Source organism: Misgurnus anguillicaudatus, chromosome 19 (assembly GCF_027580225.2).
Source record: "Misgurnus anguillicaudatus chromosome 19, ASM2758022v2, whole genome shotgun sequence".
In the NCBI taxonomy this organism is placed as follows: Eukaryota; Metazoa; Chordata; class Actinopteri; order Cypriniformes; family Cobitidae; genus Misgurnus; species Misgurnus anguillicaudatus.
The window spans coordinates 51,377,759-51,394,567 of NC_073355.2; the positions used below are offsets into that span (position 1 = coordinate 51,377,759).

General features: G+C 37.0%; 2 protein-coding genes across 2 annotated transcripts in view; both read right to left on the reverse strand.

Annotated features, from left to right (window-relative positions):
• LOC129422293 (uncharacterized) overlaps window positions 1-16,809 on the reverse strand; it is a 78,230-nt gene that overhangs the window by 61,093 nt on the left and 328 nt on the right. The window contains exon 2 of the mRNA XM_073856532.1: window positions 14,569-16,624. Coding sequence (XP_073712633.1) covers window positions 14,577-16,622 — 2,046 coding nt within the window. The 5' untranslated portion in view covers window positions 16,623-16,624 and the 3' untranslated portion in view covers window positions 14,569-14,576. The remainder of the gene's footprint in view (window positions 1-14,568; window positions 16,625-16,809) is intronic.
• Window positions 1,223-6,944, reverse strand: LOC129422177 (uncharacterized). The gene is made up of 2 exons (XM_073856534.1): window positions 6,805-6,944; window positions 1,223-3,901 (listed from the first exon to the last, which is right to left on the reverse strand). The coding sequence occupies exon 2, from the start codon at window positions 3,897-3,899 to the stop codon at window positions 1,893-1,895; it is 2,007 nt and encodes a 668-aa protein (XP_073712635.1). The 5' UTR covers window positions 3,900-3,901; window positions 6,805-6,944; the 3' UTR covers window positions 1,223-1,892.

A 16,809-nucleotide genomic window follows, 5' to 3' on the forward strand; every position in this document is an offset into this window, starting at 1 on the left:
AAACGAGCTGCTCAGGTGGGCGGAGTCTCAAGCGGTGGCGCTGTAGACAGAGCATCGAGGGAGATTCTCTCACGAAAGAAGTTAGTGAGCGATGTTAAGCATTATATATTTGAACAAGTTTAAAAAGTCAATTATCTGTTTTATGCATACTAAATACATGCTAATCAGTAGATGGGAAACATTGTAGAATAAAAATAAAGACTTTAAGGTCTCATAGTGTTTTAAACGGGCACAATGATTTTCAGCATGTTACAATAAATTACACTTCCACAAACACTCAGAAGTTTAATTTTTGACCAAATCACACGAGCACATTTAACTGATCTGTAATAAAACAACACGTTTAATGCTTAAACTTTAGAGAAACAGATCAAATGACATGTTTAAGTTTATTGTGTACACATATTGAACACATTCTCGTTTCTGTCAGTCTCTCATCTATCTTGTAACTCCTCGTATTCATTTGAAACTTCAGAGAAACATTAAACAACATATTTACTTATTGTGTATGATAGTAAATACGCGTTGTTCACTCACTCTGTCTCGTGCAGTGCATTAATCCTCGTTTTCATTCATATAAACTTCAGAGAAACATATTAAACAACATAACTTACTTGAAAGCGAACCGTCGCGTTGCTCTCTCTCTCGTTCGTTCGCTCACTCTCTCTCTCTCTTGCACTAAGGTAACGTTAATCCTTTAGAACGTTAATTCAATCTTTAGAAAGATTATTAAAACTACAAGTTATAAGATTGTAGGCTCCTGTTTGTGTTTGATGGAATACAAACGCGTCGTGCTGTCAGTCATTCTTTCTCTCTGTCTATCGCACTCGAGGTAGCCTCATGGTTGGATAGCGCAGTTGAAGGGGCGGTATCATTATAATTGGAGCCCTTACCTACGTCATGGGGGGAGCGAAATCCGCATGACCTATTTATTCACATGCTTGCCTTACCAAAACAAAGTTACAGGGTTGCTATTTTTCATGTTTTCTGGGTTGGTAGAAGCACTGGGGACCCGTTTATAGCACTTAAACGTGGAAAAAGTCTGATTTTCATGGAATGTCCCCTTTAAGAAAGTGGGGGTAATTTACCATCAACGAAACCCTGGATTTTCAATTGATTAACCCAAAACCTGATTACCCTGATCGTGTTGGTTCCAAAACACTTGGCAAGAGTTAGTTTAATCAACCTCCTACTGGTAACTGATAGTTAATGTGCCCACACATTATACATAAACACATTTTTTATTTCAAACATATCCGGGTATGTCACATAACCAGCTTTCTGGAATAATCAACATTAAAGATTACAAAATTAGCAAAATATAAGAATAAAAATGTGAAGGTGGTCTGGGGGCATACGAAACCCAAACTTTTTCTCAAAGTTTCACCACACTCAAAGCAAATCGAGATCTCAAACCAACATGCAGGCTATTACTGACATGAACAAAATTAAGATTTCACCTTTGCATGAACACTCATGTGTCTCTTCAGATGTGATGAGGATTTAAACTTTTTACTTCACTCATCACATTTAAATGTCTTTTCTCCAGTGTGAGAGCGCTGATGAATTCTGAAACTACATTTCCATGTAAAACTCTTTCCACAGTGTTGACACGTGAACGGTTTCTCTCCAGTGTACCTTTTCATGTGAATCAAAGGCGGAGTCCACGATGTTTGAAAAACGCTTGGGAAAAGGAGACGGGCCGACTACCAAAACACACTTATAGCCAATCAGCAGTAAGGAGCGTGTCTACTAACCGACATCCTTGCTGGGTTGCGTATGTGTGGGGCGGGTCTGTTAACAGAAGGTTCAGATTCTATTGGGGTAGGGGCGTGTTTGTTTAGGTGATTTCAAATATCAACATTGGCTTTCAAAAATCGTGGACTCCGCCTTTAAGAGAGTGTCTTCACTTGTGAATTTTTTTCCACACTGGTGACAAGGGAACGGTTTCTGTCCAGTGTGAATTCTTGCATGTATCTTAAGTTTACTTCCATCTCTGAAATGGTTTCCACACTGACTGCATGTGAATGGGCTTTCTCTCCAGAGTGAATTTTCATGTGCCTCTTGAGTCCTGATAGATTGCTGAAACTCGTTCCACACTGTTGACACGTGTATGGTTTCTCTCCGGTGTGAACTCTCATGTGTATCTTACGGCTATTTGTATTTCTAAAACTTTTTTCACACAGTTCACATTTGAATGGTTTCTCTCCGGTATGAACTCTTATGTGTTCATTAAGGTAACCACTGGTTGTAAAACTCTTCTCGCAGTGATGGCACTTGTACGGTTTCTCTCCAGTGTGAATTCTCACGTGTCTTTTAAGATGACCCTTACACGAGAAACTCTTTTCACAATGTTGACATACAAATGATCTCTCTCCAGTGTGAATTCTCATGTGGACTGTAAACGCTGATTTTTTGGCAAACCTCTTTCCACAGTGTGGACACGTGAACGGTTTCTCTCCGGTGTGAATTTTCATGTGTGCATTAAGAGCACCTTCACGTGTGAATTTTTTTCCACACTGGTGACATGCGAACAGTTTCTCTCCAGTGTGAATTCTTGCGTGTATCTTAAGATTACTTTCATCTCTGAAAAGCTTTCCACACTGACTGCATGTAAATGGTTTTTCTCCAGTGTGAATTTTCATGTGACTCTTAAGTTCAAATGCTTCGTGAAAACTCTTTTCACAATCATGACATCCGTATGGTTTCTCACCAGTGTGAATTTTCATGTGCCTCTTGAATCCTGATAGACTCCTATGACTCGTTCCACACTGTTGACACGTGTATGGTTTCTCTCCGGTGTGAACTCTCATGTGTATCTTACGGGTATTTGTATTTCTAAAACTTTTTTCACACAGTTCACATTTGAATGGTTTCTCTCCAGTGTGAACTCTCATGTGTCTTTTAAGTTGGCTTGTTCCTGAAAAACACTTTTCACACTGTTGACACATGAATGGTTTTTCTCCGGTATGAACTCTTATGTGTTCCTTAAGCCTACCACTGGTTGTAAAACTCTTCTCGCAGTGATGGCACTTGTACGGTTTCTCTCCAGTGTGAATTCTCATGTGTGTCGTAAGTTGACTCTTACACGTGAAACTCTTTTCACAATGATGACATGGGAATGGTCTCTCTCCAGTGTGAATTTTCATGTGCATGTCAAGGCTTTTTTTGGGGGCAAAAGTCTTTCCACACTGTTGACACATGAACGGTTTCTCTCCAGTGTGAACTCTCATGTGTGAAATAAGGTTACTACAACATCTGAAAAACTTTCCGCATTGATGACATTCAAAAGGTTTTTCTCCGGTGTGAACTCTCACGTGTCTGTTAAGTTGTTTTGCATTTAGGAAACTCTTTTCACAATGCTGGCATGGAAAAGGTTTCTCTCCGGTGTGAACTCTCATGTGTTCCTTCAGATAACTTCTGGAGCGAAAACTCTTTTCACACTGACTGCATTTGTAAGGTTTCTCTCCAGTGTGAATTTTCATGTGGTTATCAAAACCTGATTGATTAGTGAAACTTTTACCACACTGTTGACACGTGTAAGGTTTCTCTCCAGTGTGAACTCTCATGTGTGCTTTAAGGACGTTTTTATAGGAAAAACTTTTCTCACACTGACTGCATTTGTAAGGTTTCTCTCCAGTGTGAACTCTCATGTGGATTGTAAACGTTGATTTTTGGGTGAAGTGTTTTCCACAGTGTTGACATGTGAATGGTTTCTCTCCATTTTGAGTCATCTTGTGATCTTCAGGGTGTCCATCTTTACTAAAACTCTTTTCACATTTTTTGTCTTCTGTCTTCAGAGTTTCTTTCTGTGAAGCATTACATTTTGTTTTTACATTCTGATGTTTCTTATCCGGTTCATTCATTTCAGCTTGGCTGTCCTTATTCACTTCCATCATATCTAAAATGAACACAGTTAACTGTTAGAAATATCAAATCAGAAGTGTTGTTTAAGCAACTACAAGTAACATGTCATCTATCTGTTAAGTGTTATCTTTATGCTCGTTCTTGTGGTAAAGCTGTTATTTGCACATTGGGCGCAATTAAGCGACACAGTTGTGAAATGCGACACTGCGCTGGAAAAAACAGATCCCTATGAAGCTATTCATACATGCCCGCAATGAGTTACGCTGCAAGTGTGTACTTTTGAGTGTGTCATATTGCTTCCATAGATATATACAATAGATGTCGCCTTGGGGTTCTAATGCTGAGTTTACACCAACTGCGTTTCAGCTGTCAAAATCGCGTCTACCGCGCGTGGTTTGCCGCTTGAACACTTTGAATGCATTCGCGCGTGTAGAGCGGAGTAGACGTCCGAAGCAAAATCCGCTTCTTGTGGGAGGGGCAACTGCTGTGCGAGTGTCTGTTTGCAAGATGACTGATGTTGATTGTGCATTTATCAAGAGAGTTACCAGTTTGTATAGGGTAACCTTACTATAGGGGGAAAATAAACGACGCGGGTCGATAAACGTCACGTGACTCAAAAGTGAAGTGTGTATTACAACTTACCAGGTTGCCAAAAGTGCTTACTGACACTCTTCCAAGCGAGGTCCTTTTTATTTCCGTCTCCTCTATAGAAATAACAACTTGTGTGATATAGCTTCGAGTGACTGCTTGAGTGAGTGACTCCGGGCGGGGCTGCCACCACAGCAGTAGGCAGGCTCCTGATTGGTTAACGCGGCACGAAATTCCGCCAATTTTCAAATTTTTCAACTCGGGCGCCAGCCGCAAATTCGCGTGAAGCGCAAAATGCACAAAAAAAGCACTATTCGCGCGTACCGCGCACAACAATCAATTCGCGCGAAAGAGGCGGAAACGCGGCACCTCCTGACGCGCGTCAACGCATCTTCACATTGACTTAACATTGACAAACTCGCGCTTTACGCCTCTACCGCTGTTGGTGTAAACGCAGCATTAGAATGCCTCAAAACTGCCGCCATCTTGGAACAGGGTTCTTGTCATAGGAAGTAGCTAGGTAATCCCTGTACTTCAAATTCAAGGACGATGCTGGACTTTTGTGCTGCGTATGGATGTTAGGCCTACTAGCACTACTTATTATATTTAGAAAAAGTAGATTTTCTTAATATAAAAACGTGCTTTTTTCTTATGCTAAATACATGTCCGTTTGAACGAACAAAAAAACCTAGACATCTCATTCATGGTGATTTATTGCGATTTTAATTCCATTACATTCCCTACAATGACGCTGATGCAGGGCTCCCCTGTGTCAAAATGACGGCTCTATTTGACGCATTTGTTCCAATGAACTGTAGCCAAGGCGACATCTATATACGGTATTGTTTCTATAGATTTAAGCGTTAAATCAAGTGCCAGGACCTGCAGTTGTTACACAGAATGGCAACACAGTGTAGCTCAAACCCCAAAAATTGACTGCAGTAAACAGATGACAGGAACAGTGCTGAGAACACATAAATGTGCTGCTCAGATGCTGGCAAATTGAGTCAAAATGAGAAAATTTACAAAACAAATATTTTTATTTTGACGTTCTCTCTATTAATACAACTTCGAAACGATGAATGATTTGTTTGAATTTGACAAAAAGACACAAACATTGCACTTGTTTGAAGTTGACAAAGTCAGCAAAGTTATTAGAGAAAAAATAAGTTAAATATTTTTTAAGAAAATCACCGCATCCATACCTTAAAACCACTGATAAAACTAAAATGTGGCACACACTAAGTCAAAAACAATAATATAGGAAACGTACATTTTCTACTTTTTTTCTTTCTTTCATTGTTTGATTGACATTAAGACAGGTCTATGACCGATTGTCATAGAGAGTACGCAACCTGATGTAGTATTGTCTTACTGATGTTAAGAGCGATCCAAGTCAGTAAGGAGACAAGGTAATCATGGGCCGATAGCAAATAAATCAAACAAACAAAACTAACAGTAAATAATCAGCTTCAAAGCCAATAAACAAACTACACAAAAAAATAAAGGTAGGGAAAACAGTGATCAACAGGACCACGAGCACATAGCACTCTACAAAAAAAGAGACAATATATAGAATTACATACACAAATATAACACACCAACCCATGTAATAAAGCACCATTACATAATTCCAAATAAAAGGTATTAATCCAATCTCTAAATAAAACAATGCTTCACAGTATATCTTAAACCCATCTAAAAACATTAATTTATTATAATCATTAAAATCCCAATATTACACTAATCAGTTAAACAAACATACCATTTTACAGTTTCTTTTACTGCATACCAGACCCAACAGAGAGTTGCTGCAGCCTCACGTTTAACACAATACACTGCAGCCGATAGGTTTTAGTGTCGGTGTTCACCCTTTACCACCAGTATTAACTGGCAACAATATCTAAAATGCACACACATAGAATAGACTAGGTCTAGGACATGAAAAGAAAACACAAAACCAGTCTTATTCTGGGTATAAGAGATCTTATTTAACAACATGGACTCACATGCAGTGTGCTGCACAAATCTTTTAACGTTCACCGTTCTCGACCAGTATGGGTAACAGCAGAGTTCGCGTCACGTATATAAAATTAACTGAACAAAGGAAAAGGATCGTTACACCCGTTCTAGATATAACCCATTATATGCCATCAGTCAATTTATTTTAATTAATAAACTCACATGCAGCATCCAGTACCAGCCTGGCAGCATTTACAAGTATAGAGTGTAGTAACTGAATACAGAGTTTTGACCGCAACACTCTAGTACATACTAGTAACAAAAAATAAATCAATCAATAAACGCATCAAACTCTCTTAAATACTACTATTTAAAAAAAAGATCTACCAACACTTTGTCCTTCCAGCGACGAGCAACTAGTGATGGGACATCTGAAGCGAGGCTCCGGAGCTTGTGTCGAGCAAAAAGGGGCGTTCCAGATGAAGCCCCGTTCCCAAGCTCCGTCTTCTTCTTCTTCCTTTTAAGGGCGGGTAGCACCAACTTTAAGGTGCATTATCGCCACCTACTGTATTGGAATATGGACCAGAGTTTCAGCCTTACATTGTTAAAAAAATCAGCCCTGTTGTTTTAAGATAAAGAAATAAACTTTCTAATCCATTATTTATTATATTTTTAAGATTTAATTCAACCACTCCGATCTTCCTAAGTTCATTCCTCATTATTTCTCGTTCATTATTATATTTTTGACATACACAAATAACATGTTCAACTGTTTCCTCTAGTCCACAATGATCACATTTTCCTGTTGGATGTTAATTTATTAATTTTAAGGTTTTGTTCAACATAGTATGTCCCAGTCTTAATCTTGTTAAAATAGTTTCCTCTTTTGTGCCTCTTTTAGTTATCCTCACTACTGTTACTTCTTGCTGTATTTCATAAAGTTGACGTCCTGTATTTCCTGTATCCCACTCTTGTTGCCATTCCCTAATAGTATAGGCTTTAATTATTGCTTTCCCTTCAGATTTACTAAGTGAGATATTAATGATATCCTCAGCTTCCAAAGCCTGTTTTGCTAATCTATCAACCTTTTCATTACCCTCTATTCCCTTATGAGCTGGTATCCACATAAACGTTATCCTGATGTTCCTATGTTTGAATCTATACAGATTTTCATATATCTCATTTAGTAAATCCTGTCTACTAGATGTGAATGATTTCAATGACTGTAATACTGAACATGAATCTGAACAAAGTATAACCTTTTTCACTTGAGTATCTTCTATCCACTGTAATGCTGTTGCTATTTCCATCATTTCTACAGTATATACCGATAAATGATCTGATGTTCTCCTATTAATAAAAATAATCAAAAATGAAATACTAAAAGCAAAGTTCCCTAGCTCCCGAGGTCATGAATCAGTATATCGTGTACACATGTTCGGGCACTGCCTGGTAAGGACCCTAGCTCACTTCACATTGGGACAATGTTCACTTATTTTTCTGTCACGTGGCTGCTTAAGCACGTTGTAATCACTCACAGCTGTTACTCATCAACAACCGGCATAACCAACATCTCTCTGACTTAATTTTAAAAACAGTACATTGTGAAAAATGCCGTCATTATTCTCTTACATATCTGTGCATAAAATTGGAGGCATATAGTTACATTTTAAATGTAATAAATATATTTACAATTTTAAATAAATATTATTATTTTAAATATTGAGTAGATTGTTAGTAGCTTGGATAGGCCACAGTCATTGTGCTACATCACATCGCCCTCTACTGGATGTAAAATTATCTGCAGTACATGTTGTCATTTTTTAAAGATAAAGGGATAGTTCGCCCAAAAATGAAATTTCTGTCATATTTTTTTCACTCTCATGTTGTTACAAACCTGTATGCATTTTTTTGTTCTGATGAACACAAAGGAAGATATTTTGAGCAATGTTTGTAACCAAACCGATCATGAGCCCCATTCACTTCCATAGTAGGAAAAAATAATACTATGTAAGTGAATGAGGTCATGAACATGCCAGTTTGTATGCCAGAATCACTAAATCTGTTAAAATGATGGTAGAGTGATTAACTGGCAGTATGTGTGAATAGCTTTGGTATATTCTAGACACAACAGGACTATATCTAAACTCCAATGCAATGACAAGATGCAGATTTATTTTCTTACTGGTGCCATTGTTTTATTCAATTTAAATTCAATGGTTCACAACACAAAACTGTCATGCACAAAGTGGGCATGATGAACATAGCTTATGTTTACTCAATAAAGTGCAATTAGATGAACCATCCCTCTGTCATTTGTCCATTTTATTGTTTGTTTTTAAGGCTGTAAATGGACTGGCCCCAACATATATCTCAGACCTCATCCAAATTTATACGCCAGCGTGGACACTGAGGTCAGCTACAGCTTGCAGTCCTGTTGCAGGGCATTTTCTGTGGTTGGACCTAAACTATGGAACGCTCTTCCCCTCGATGTCCGAACTGCTCCTACAGTTAAGTGTTTTAAGGCTCATCTACACACAGCTAGTACAAACATATATACATACACAAAAACAACACAACACAAAAAGGTGAATGTTCAGTTTCGTAACTTATTGAGGATTGAGATGCCCAATGGTACAAAGCTCTTTTTGAAACGTGCCCTTCTCCATGACAGGGTCCTATACCTGCGGCCGGAGGGCAAGAGAGTAAAGTTGATGTTGAGGGGGTGCTCTGGGTCCGTTGTTATAGATTGGGCAAGGCGGGCTATTGCTCTATCATTAAGTTCTGAAATGTTAGGTGTAGAGGAATGTATTATTTTTGAAGCTATGTGTGTGATTTTATTGAGTTTGTTTTTGTTAGTGGCTGACAGCATAGTGTAAAAACTAGTGGAGCAGTATAACAAAATGGGCTGGATAATGCAGTAACAGAAAACGAGGGGCAATGCCAAGGGAGCTGAGTTTCCGTAGAATATGCAGACGTTGTTGTGAGCGTTATTGGATGTCTTTTATGTGATGGTCAAAAGTGAGCTTATTGTCCAGGGTGAGTCCAAGGTATTTGAATTTCTCCACCTGTTCTATGATGTTGCCATGAATGGAGATCTGACTGAGACTGGGTGCGTTAAAGACCAGTTCTTTTGTTTCTCAACATTGAGATGGAGAAAATTGTCTGTGCACCAGTGTGTTGCAGAGAATCAGTTTTTCATAACATTTACTTGCTATGGGCAGTGCCGGCCCGAGCCCCTTAGGGGCCCTAAGCAGAATTTGTTTGGGGGCCCCCCTCCCACCATTTTTAAAAAAAAAAAATGAAGAAATTACAAACATTTATAAAAAAGAACAAATTTGCACATTAAGTAAGGTCTAAAATTAGCATTAGGTTCAGAAATCAAATCAAATGAATCTACTTTTTTCATGTTAAAGTGCTATAGTTGGGTCCCCAGTGCTTCCATCAACCTAGAAAATGTAATAAAGGTCAACCCAGTAACTTTGTTTGGGTAAGCCATTTTCTGCAAACATGTGAAAAATTAGGTCGTTCAGATTTCGCCTGTTTTGTGAGGTAGAACGAGGCGAATTACAATAATACCGCCCCCTTTATCTGCAATCCAACCACAGCACTGCCATAGCACAGAGAGAAAGAGAGAAAGAAAAAAGTACTTGACAGCACAATTGAGTTTCAATTACAACAAACCACCATCATTGTGATCAGTGTTTGCATTTCATCAGCTCATTTGTATTTTAAACGACACACCCAAAAACGGCACATTTTTGCTCAAGACTACAAATTAGCAATTTTAACATGCTATTATAAATTATCTGTGGAGTATTTTGAGCTAAAACTTCACATAAGCACTCTGGGGACACCAAAGATTTATTTTACATCTTTAAAAAAAATCTCATAATATGTCCCCTTTAAGTAGGTTAATTGAGGTTACTGTCTCTTTAAGAGAAGCACAGACCTGTGCTTTCTGCCTAATCCATATAAACTCAATACATAAACAAATGTTTTATTGTAAAAAGAGTACTGTGGAGATCATTTTGTTTGTATGTGCCCTGTCAAGAAGAGAAAGATGTGATGTTCGCTTACTTTTTTTTGCTTTGCTGAAACGCGTCTTCACATGTGTGCACTACCGAGTGCACTTAAGCGCGCACGTACACAGATGCAGGACGAATTACAAACGGCGCAGCATAAAAACCTTACATTGTTTTTAAGTGCTCTATCCCTCAAATTTATGCTAACGGGCTTCAGTATGGCACACAGTAGCGTAACTCTCTCTAAAGTTTAAACATCAAGTGTTCTGATCTCTGAAGGGCGTAGTGAGGATCACCTCTCTGACTAGAGCTGGACCGGACACATTTAACATAAACCTGCTCACTTTCGCATCTTTTTGCGGGTTAAATTGTTTAAAATCACTTGAAATGTTAACATTTGCCTTAAGGCTTGTTTTGTGTTCATTGTGGAAAACTAATGTTCTTTTTTCTCTTTGTATTTAAGTTTTTCTTTAATAATGTCATTTTTTATCTGTTAAGTGAAAGCCAATTGAAAGTTCAAATGGACTTTATATGCTTGACCAGGATACTTCAGAGCTCCTCATTATTCTTGCGTTTAAAGGTATCAGTGTGCTTCCATTCTTCACAAAGAAAAGCAGACGTTTTCATTTAAATGCAGAGAAAAATGCCACACATATTTTAAAACTGATTTGTATAAACAATCCTGCAAGTATTTGACCGGCAGTATTTTTGTCTAAATACATGGCTCTAATTATGACTTTTGAGTTACGTTTGAGGGTCTCAGTGAGGTGTAGAAATATCCCAGGACTATCATAAATCCTGAGAGAGTGTCAGAGAGCTGCTCTGAGAAAAAACATATCCAAATTTTAGCATTAACCTCCAGGAAAGGCTTTTCACTTCCAATCCAATCCACTTTATTACTATAGCACATTTTAAAAATACTCAGAACATACAAAAACAATTAATAAATCTAAAATACAAAAGACCAAAAAAATAAATACCACAAAGGACCACACAACTCACGTGCAGTTAAAAGCCAAAAAATAAAAATGAGTCTTTAGACGAGCCTTAAAACACTCAACTGTAGGAGCAGTTCGGACATGGAGGGGAAGAGCGTTCCATAGTTTAGGTCCAAAAGGAGGTACAATAATAAAGAACATGACCAAGAATTGATCCCTGGGGGCCCCACAGTTTAAAGGTGCAGTTGATGAAGTAGAGTCTCCCATTCTAACAACAAATCATCTCCCTGAAAGATATGACTGAAACCACTTTAGAGCGTTCTCCCTGACTCCCACACAGTTTTCCAAACGAGATAAAAGAATTTGTGGTCAACAGTGTCAAAAGCAGCAGTAAGATCTAAAAGCACTAAAATGACTGAATCACCAGAATCTGACATTAAAAACAGGTCATTAAAAACCTTTAAAAGTGCAGACTCTGTGATATGATATACTTTAAAACCTGACTGAAAAGTATCTAGGATGCCATGTACCTCCAGAAAAGACTGTAACTGCAAAAATAAAAAAAATCATTTGTGGACTCAAATCCAGCTTTCTTTCTTTTACAAAATGCAGGCACAACTCTAGAAGACAGGCTACTATTTATAATTTCCTCAACATGAGAGTGAATCAGTTCCCATACATCCTTAAAAAAGTGTGGAGGGACAGGGTCCATAGAGGATGTAGAGGGTTTAATTTGATTGATAATTCAAGACGAAGTGTTGATTAAAATGATTTATTGAATAAACTCAGTTGTGCTTAAATGACCAAGCTCTTCATTGATGGTCTGACTTACTTAGTCAGCTATATTTAGATTTGGCTCGTGGTATTATAGCAAACACAGACAGTGGAAATTTACTGTTTCACAAACGTCTTGTGATGTTAATGAAGACCTTAAGATGGAGATGGAAACCATTGGAAACAACACAGCACCAACAATAAGATTAAACAACAGAATAATGTAGAATACAATGACTAATGAATGAGATGAATATAAGTTTAAGATATATTAAAGGGATAGTTTTCCCCACAAAATGTTAATTTTGTCATCATTTACTCCCTCTGATGTTGTTACAAACCTGTATGAATTTCTTGTCTAATGAGCACAAAGGAAGATGTTTTGAGAAATGTTTGTAATCAAACTGTTCATGATCCCCATTCACTTACATATTCATATTATTTATCCCTATGGAAGTGAATGGGGCTCATGATCGGTTTGGTTACAAACATTACTCAAAATATGTTCCTTTCTGTTTATCAGAACAAAGACATTTATACAGGTTTGTAACAACATGATTGTAAGAAAATTATGACAGAATTTACATTTTTGGGTGAACTACACTGATAAAAATGATTCATTGAATTTAATCAATTTTTTTAAGGTAAGTGGTTGCAATCAATTTATTTAAGCTACATTTAGACAAAAGTTTTATATTTTATTTTACTTTACTGATCTTTTTGGTTTGAATGTAGTTTGGATGGATTGATTGCAGCCACTTGCCTTGAAGGAATTGATTGAATTCAGTGAATCATTTTTTTCAGTGTATCACTTTAAAGAATAATACAAATAAAATGCAAAATAATAAAATGAATAAATGAATGAATAGCATATATTATTTAATTAGTAAGGGTTAGTATGTAAATATATACTGTATAAACGGTAAAAAAAAAAGTGCAGCATGAGGCTTACAATTTGGTTTAAGGCAATTCAACCTACTATTTTATGTTCTGCGATGTGATAAGTAAAAAAAAGTTATGTGAAGTTAAACGGTTTCAACTTGAATTTATAACGTAAAAAAACAAAAATATACAGTATGTTGATTTGACAAAAATGCTGCATATTTTTACAGTATATATTACTAATAAATGGAATAATGAAATAAAACTAGGGCTGTCAAAAGATTAATCGCGATTAATCGCATACAAAATAAAGGTTTGTGTTTGCATAATATGTTTGTGTGTGTATTGTGTGTAATTATTATGTATATATAAATACACACATACATGTATTCATTTAGGAAAATATTTATATTAATATATAATATAAATTATATCAAAACCTAAATACATATACACATATAAACATGTAAATGTTACTAAAATACACTCTCTCTGTGTGTGCGTGCGTGCAAAATATTTACACACAGTGCACACACACATATTATGCAAAAACAAACTTTTATTTTGTATGCGATTAATCGCGATTAATCTTTTGACAGACCTAAAAAAAAACACAAATGGATGTTTCTACTCAGATCTACATATCTATCAACTTTAAGAGACAAGCAAGTCAGAGGTTTTTATGTAATCTAAGACAAATCAAAGAGAAAACCATTAACAAGTTTAACAACATACATGAACATAACAACAGACATATTTTGGATAAATCAGGGAAGGAGATGTGACAGTAATTAAACAACAAGCAGATTTACTTAAAAAAGATAAACAGAAAAAAGTTGACACGTATAAATCAAATCTATGAAAACAAAAGATTGTCTAAGAACAACTAAGAACATCTAAAGCATAGGTTAAGTGAAAGCATTCAAATGAATAATGAATACGATTGTTTACATAACAAGGTAGTGTAAAGGATAACACTGTAGGCAATTTGTAACTACTTAAAAAAATAGGTTTGTGTTCACCTGAGGTGCCAAACAACCAGTCAGCATGCAAAAATAATTTTTGTAGCCAAAACATTACTACAGTGTAAGAAAGTGGGTTTAACTTACCATCAACGAAACCCTGAACTTTCAATTGATTAACCCAAAACCTGATTACCCTGATCATGTTGGTTCCAAAACACTTTATAAGAGTTGGTAACTGATAGTTAATGTGCCCACACATTATACATAAACACATTTTCAATTTCAAACATAACCAGCTTTCTGGAATAATCAACATTATCAAGTAAAAACAGATTTTTAAAATTTGAAGTTTCACAAAATATAAGAATAAAAATGTGAAGGTGGTCTGGGGGCATACGAAACCCAAACATTTTCTCAAAGTTTCACCACACTCAAAGCAAATCGAGATCTCAAACCAACATGCAGGCTATTACCGACATGAACACTTTAAAACAAGCAGAACAAAATTAAGATTTCACCTTTGCATGAACACTCATGTGTCTCTTCATATGTGATGAGGATTTAAACCTTTTACTTCACTCATCACATTTAAATGTCTGTTCAGAGTGAGAGCACAGATGAATTCTGAAACTACATTTCCACGTAAAACTCTTCCCACAGTGTTGACACGTGAACGGTTTCTCTCCAGTGTACTTTTTCATGTGAATCTTAAGAGCGCCTTCATCTGCGAATTTACTTCCACACTCCTGGCATTCGACAAGTTTCTCTCCTATTTTCATGTGTGTCTTAAGAGCGTCTTCACTTGTGCATTTTTTTCCACACTGTTGACATGTGAATGGTTTCTCTCCAGTGTGAATTCTTGCATGTATCTTAAGTTTACTTTCATCTCTGAAATGGTTTCCACACTGACTGCATGTGAATGGGTTTTCTCCGGTGTGAATTCTCGTATGTATCTTAAGGCAAGTTGCATTAATAAAACTTTTATCACAATGATGACATGCGAATGGTTTTTCTCCAGTGTGAGTTCTCATGTGTCTCTTAAGTTCAGATGCTTCGTAGAAACTCTTTTCACAATCATGACATCCGTATGGTTTCTCACCAGTGTGAATTTTCATGTGCCTCTTGAATCCTGATAGATCGCTGAAACTCTTTCCACACTGTTGACACGTGTATGGTTTCTCTCCAGTGTGAACTCTCATGTGTATCTCAAGCGTACTTTTAGTCATAAAACTCTTTTCACACTGTTGACATGCAAACAGTTTCTCTCCGGTGTGAACTTTCATGTGCACCTTACGGTTATTTGTATTTCTAAAACTTTTTTCACACAGTTCACATTTGAATGGTTTCTCTCCAGTGTGAACTCTCATGTGTCTTTTAAGTTGGCTTGTTCCTGAAAACCTCTTATCACACTGTTGACAAACGAATGGTTTCTCTCCGGTATGAACTCTTATGTGTTCATTAAGGTTACCACCGGTGGTAAAACTCTTCTCGCAGTGATGGCACTTGAATGGTTTCTCTCCAGTGTGAATTCTCACGTGTCTCGTAAGATGATGCTTAGACGAGAAACTCTTTTCACAATGATGACATGCAAATGATCTCTCTCCAGTGTGAATTTTCATGTGGTTGTCAAGGCCGTTTTTTTGGGCAAAACTCTTTCCACACTGTTGACACGTGAACGGTTTCTCTCCAGTGTGAATTTTCATGTGTGCATTAAGGTTACCATAACTTCTGAAAAAAGTTCCACATTGATGACATTCAAAAGGTTTTTCTCCGGTGTGAACTCTCATGTGTCTGTTAAGTTGTTTTGCATCTGGAAAACTCTTTTCACAATCCTGGCATGGAAAAGGTTTCTCTCCAGTGTGAATCCTCATGTGTTCCTTCAGATAACTTCCAGAGCGAAAACTTTTCTCACACTGACTGCATTTGTAAGGTTTCTCTCCGGTGTGAATCCTCATGTGGCCATTAAAACCTGATTGTTGTGTGAAACATTTACCACAGTGTTGACACGAGTAAGGTTTCTCTCCAGTGTGAACTCTCATGTGTCTTTTAAGGACGTGTTTATAGTAAAAACTTTTCTCACACTCACTGCATTTGTAAGGTTTCTCTCCAGTGTGAATCCTCATGTGGCTCTCAACACCTGATTGATTAGTGAAACTTTTACCACACTGTTGACACGTGTAAGCTTTCTCTCCAGTGTGAATTCTCATGTGTGCTTTAAGGATGTTTTTATAGGAAAAACTTTTCTCACACTGACTGCAATTGTAAGGTTTCTCTCCGGTGTGAATTTTCATGTGGCTCTGTACACCTGATTGATGTCTAAAACTCATCCCACACTGTTTACACGTAAATGGTTTCTCTCCAGTGTGAACTCTCATGTGGATTGTAAACGTTGATTTTTGGGTGAAGTGTTTTCCACAGTGTTGACATGTGAATGGATTCTCTCCATTTTGAGTCCTTACGTGATCCACAGAGTGTCCATCTTTACTAAAACTCTTCTTACATTTTTTGTCTTCTGTTTTCAGAGTTTCTTTCTGTGAAGCATTACATTTTCTTTTTACATTCTGATGTTTCTTAGCCGGTTCATTTATTTCAGCTTGACTCTCCTTATTCACTTCCATCATATCTAAAATAAACACAGTGAACTGTTAGAAACATCAAATCAGGAGTGTTGTTTAAGCAAATGAATGTACAAACATCTCATCTATCTGTTAAGTTTTATCTTTATGCTCGTTCTTGGGGTAAAGCTGTTATTTTCAGATTGGGCGCAATTAAGCGACAAAGTTGTGAAATGCGACAGTGCACTGAGAA

Excerpts from the sequence above, each read along its gene's own strand:
- LOC129422177 (XM_073856534.1), bottom strand. The coding sequence starts at position 3,899 with ATGATGGAAGTGAATAAGGACAGCCAAGCTGAAATGAATGAACCGGAT.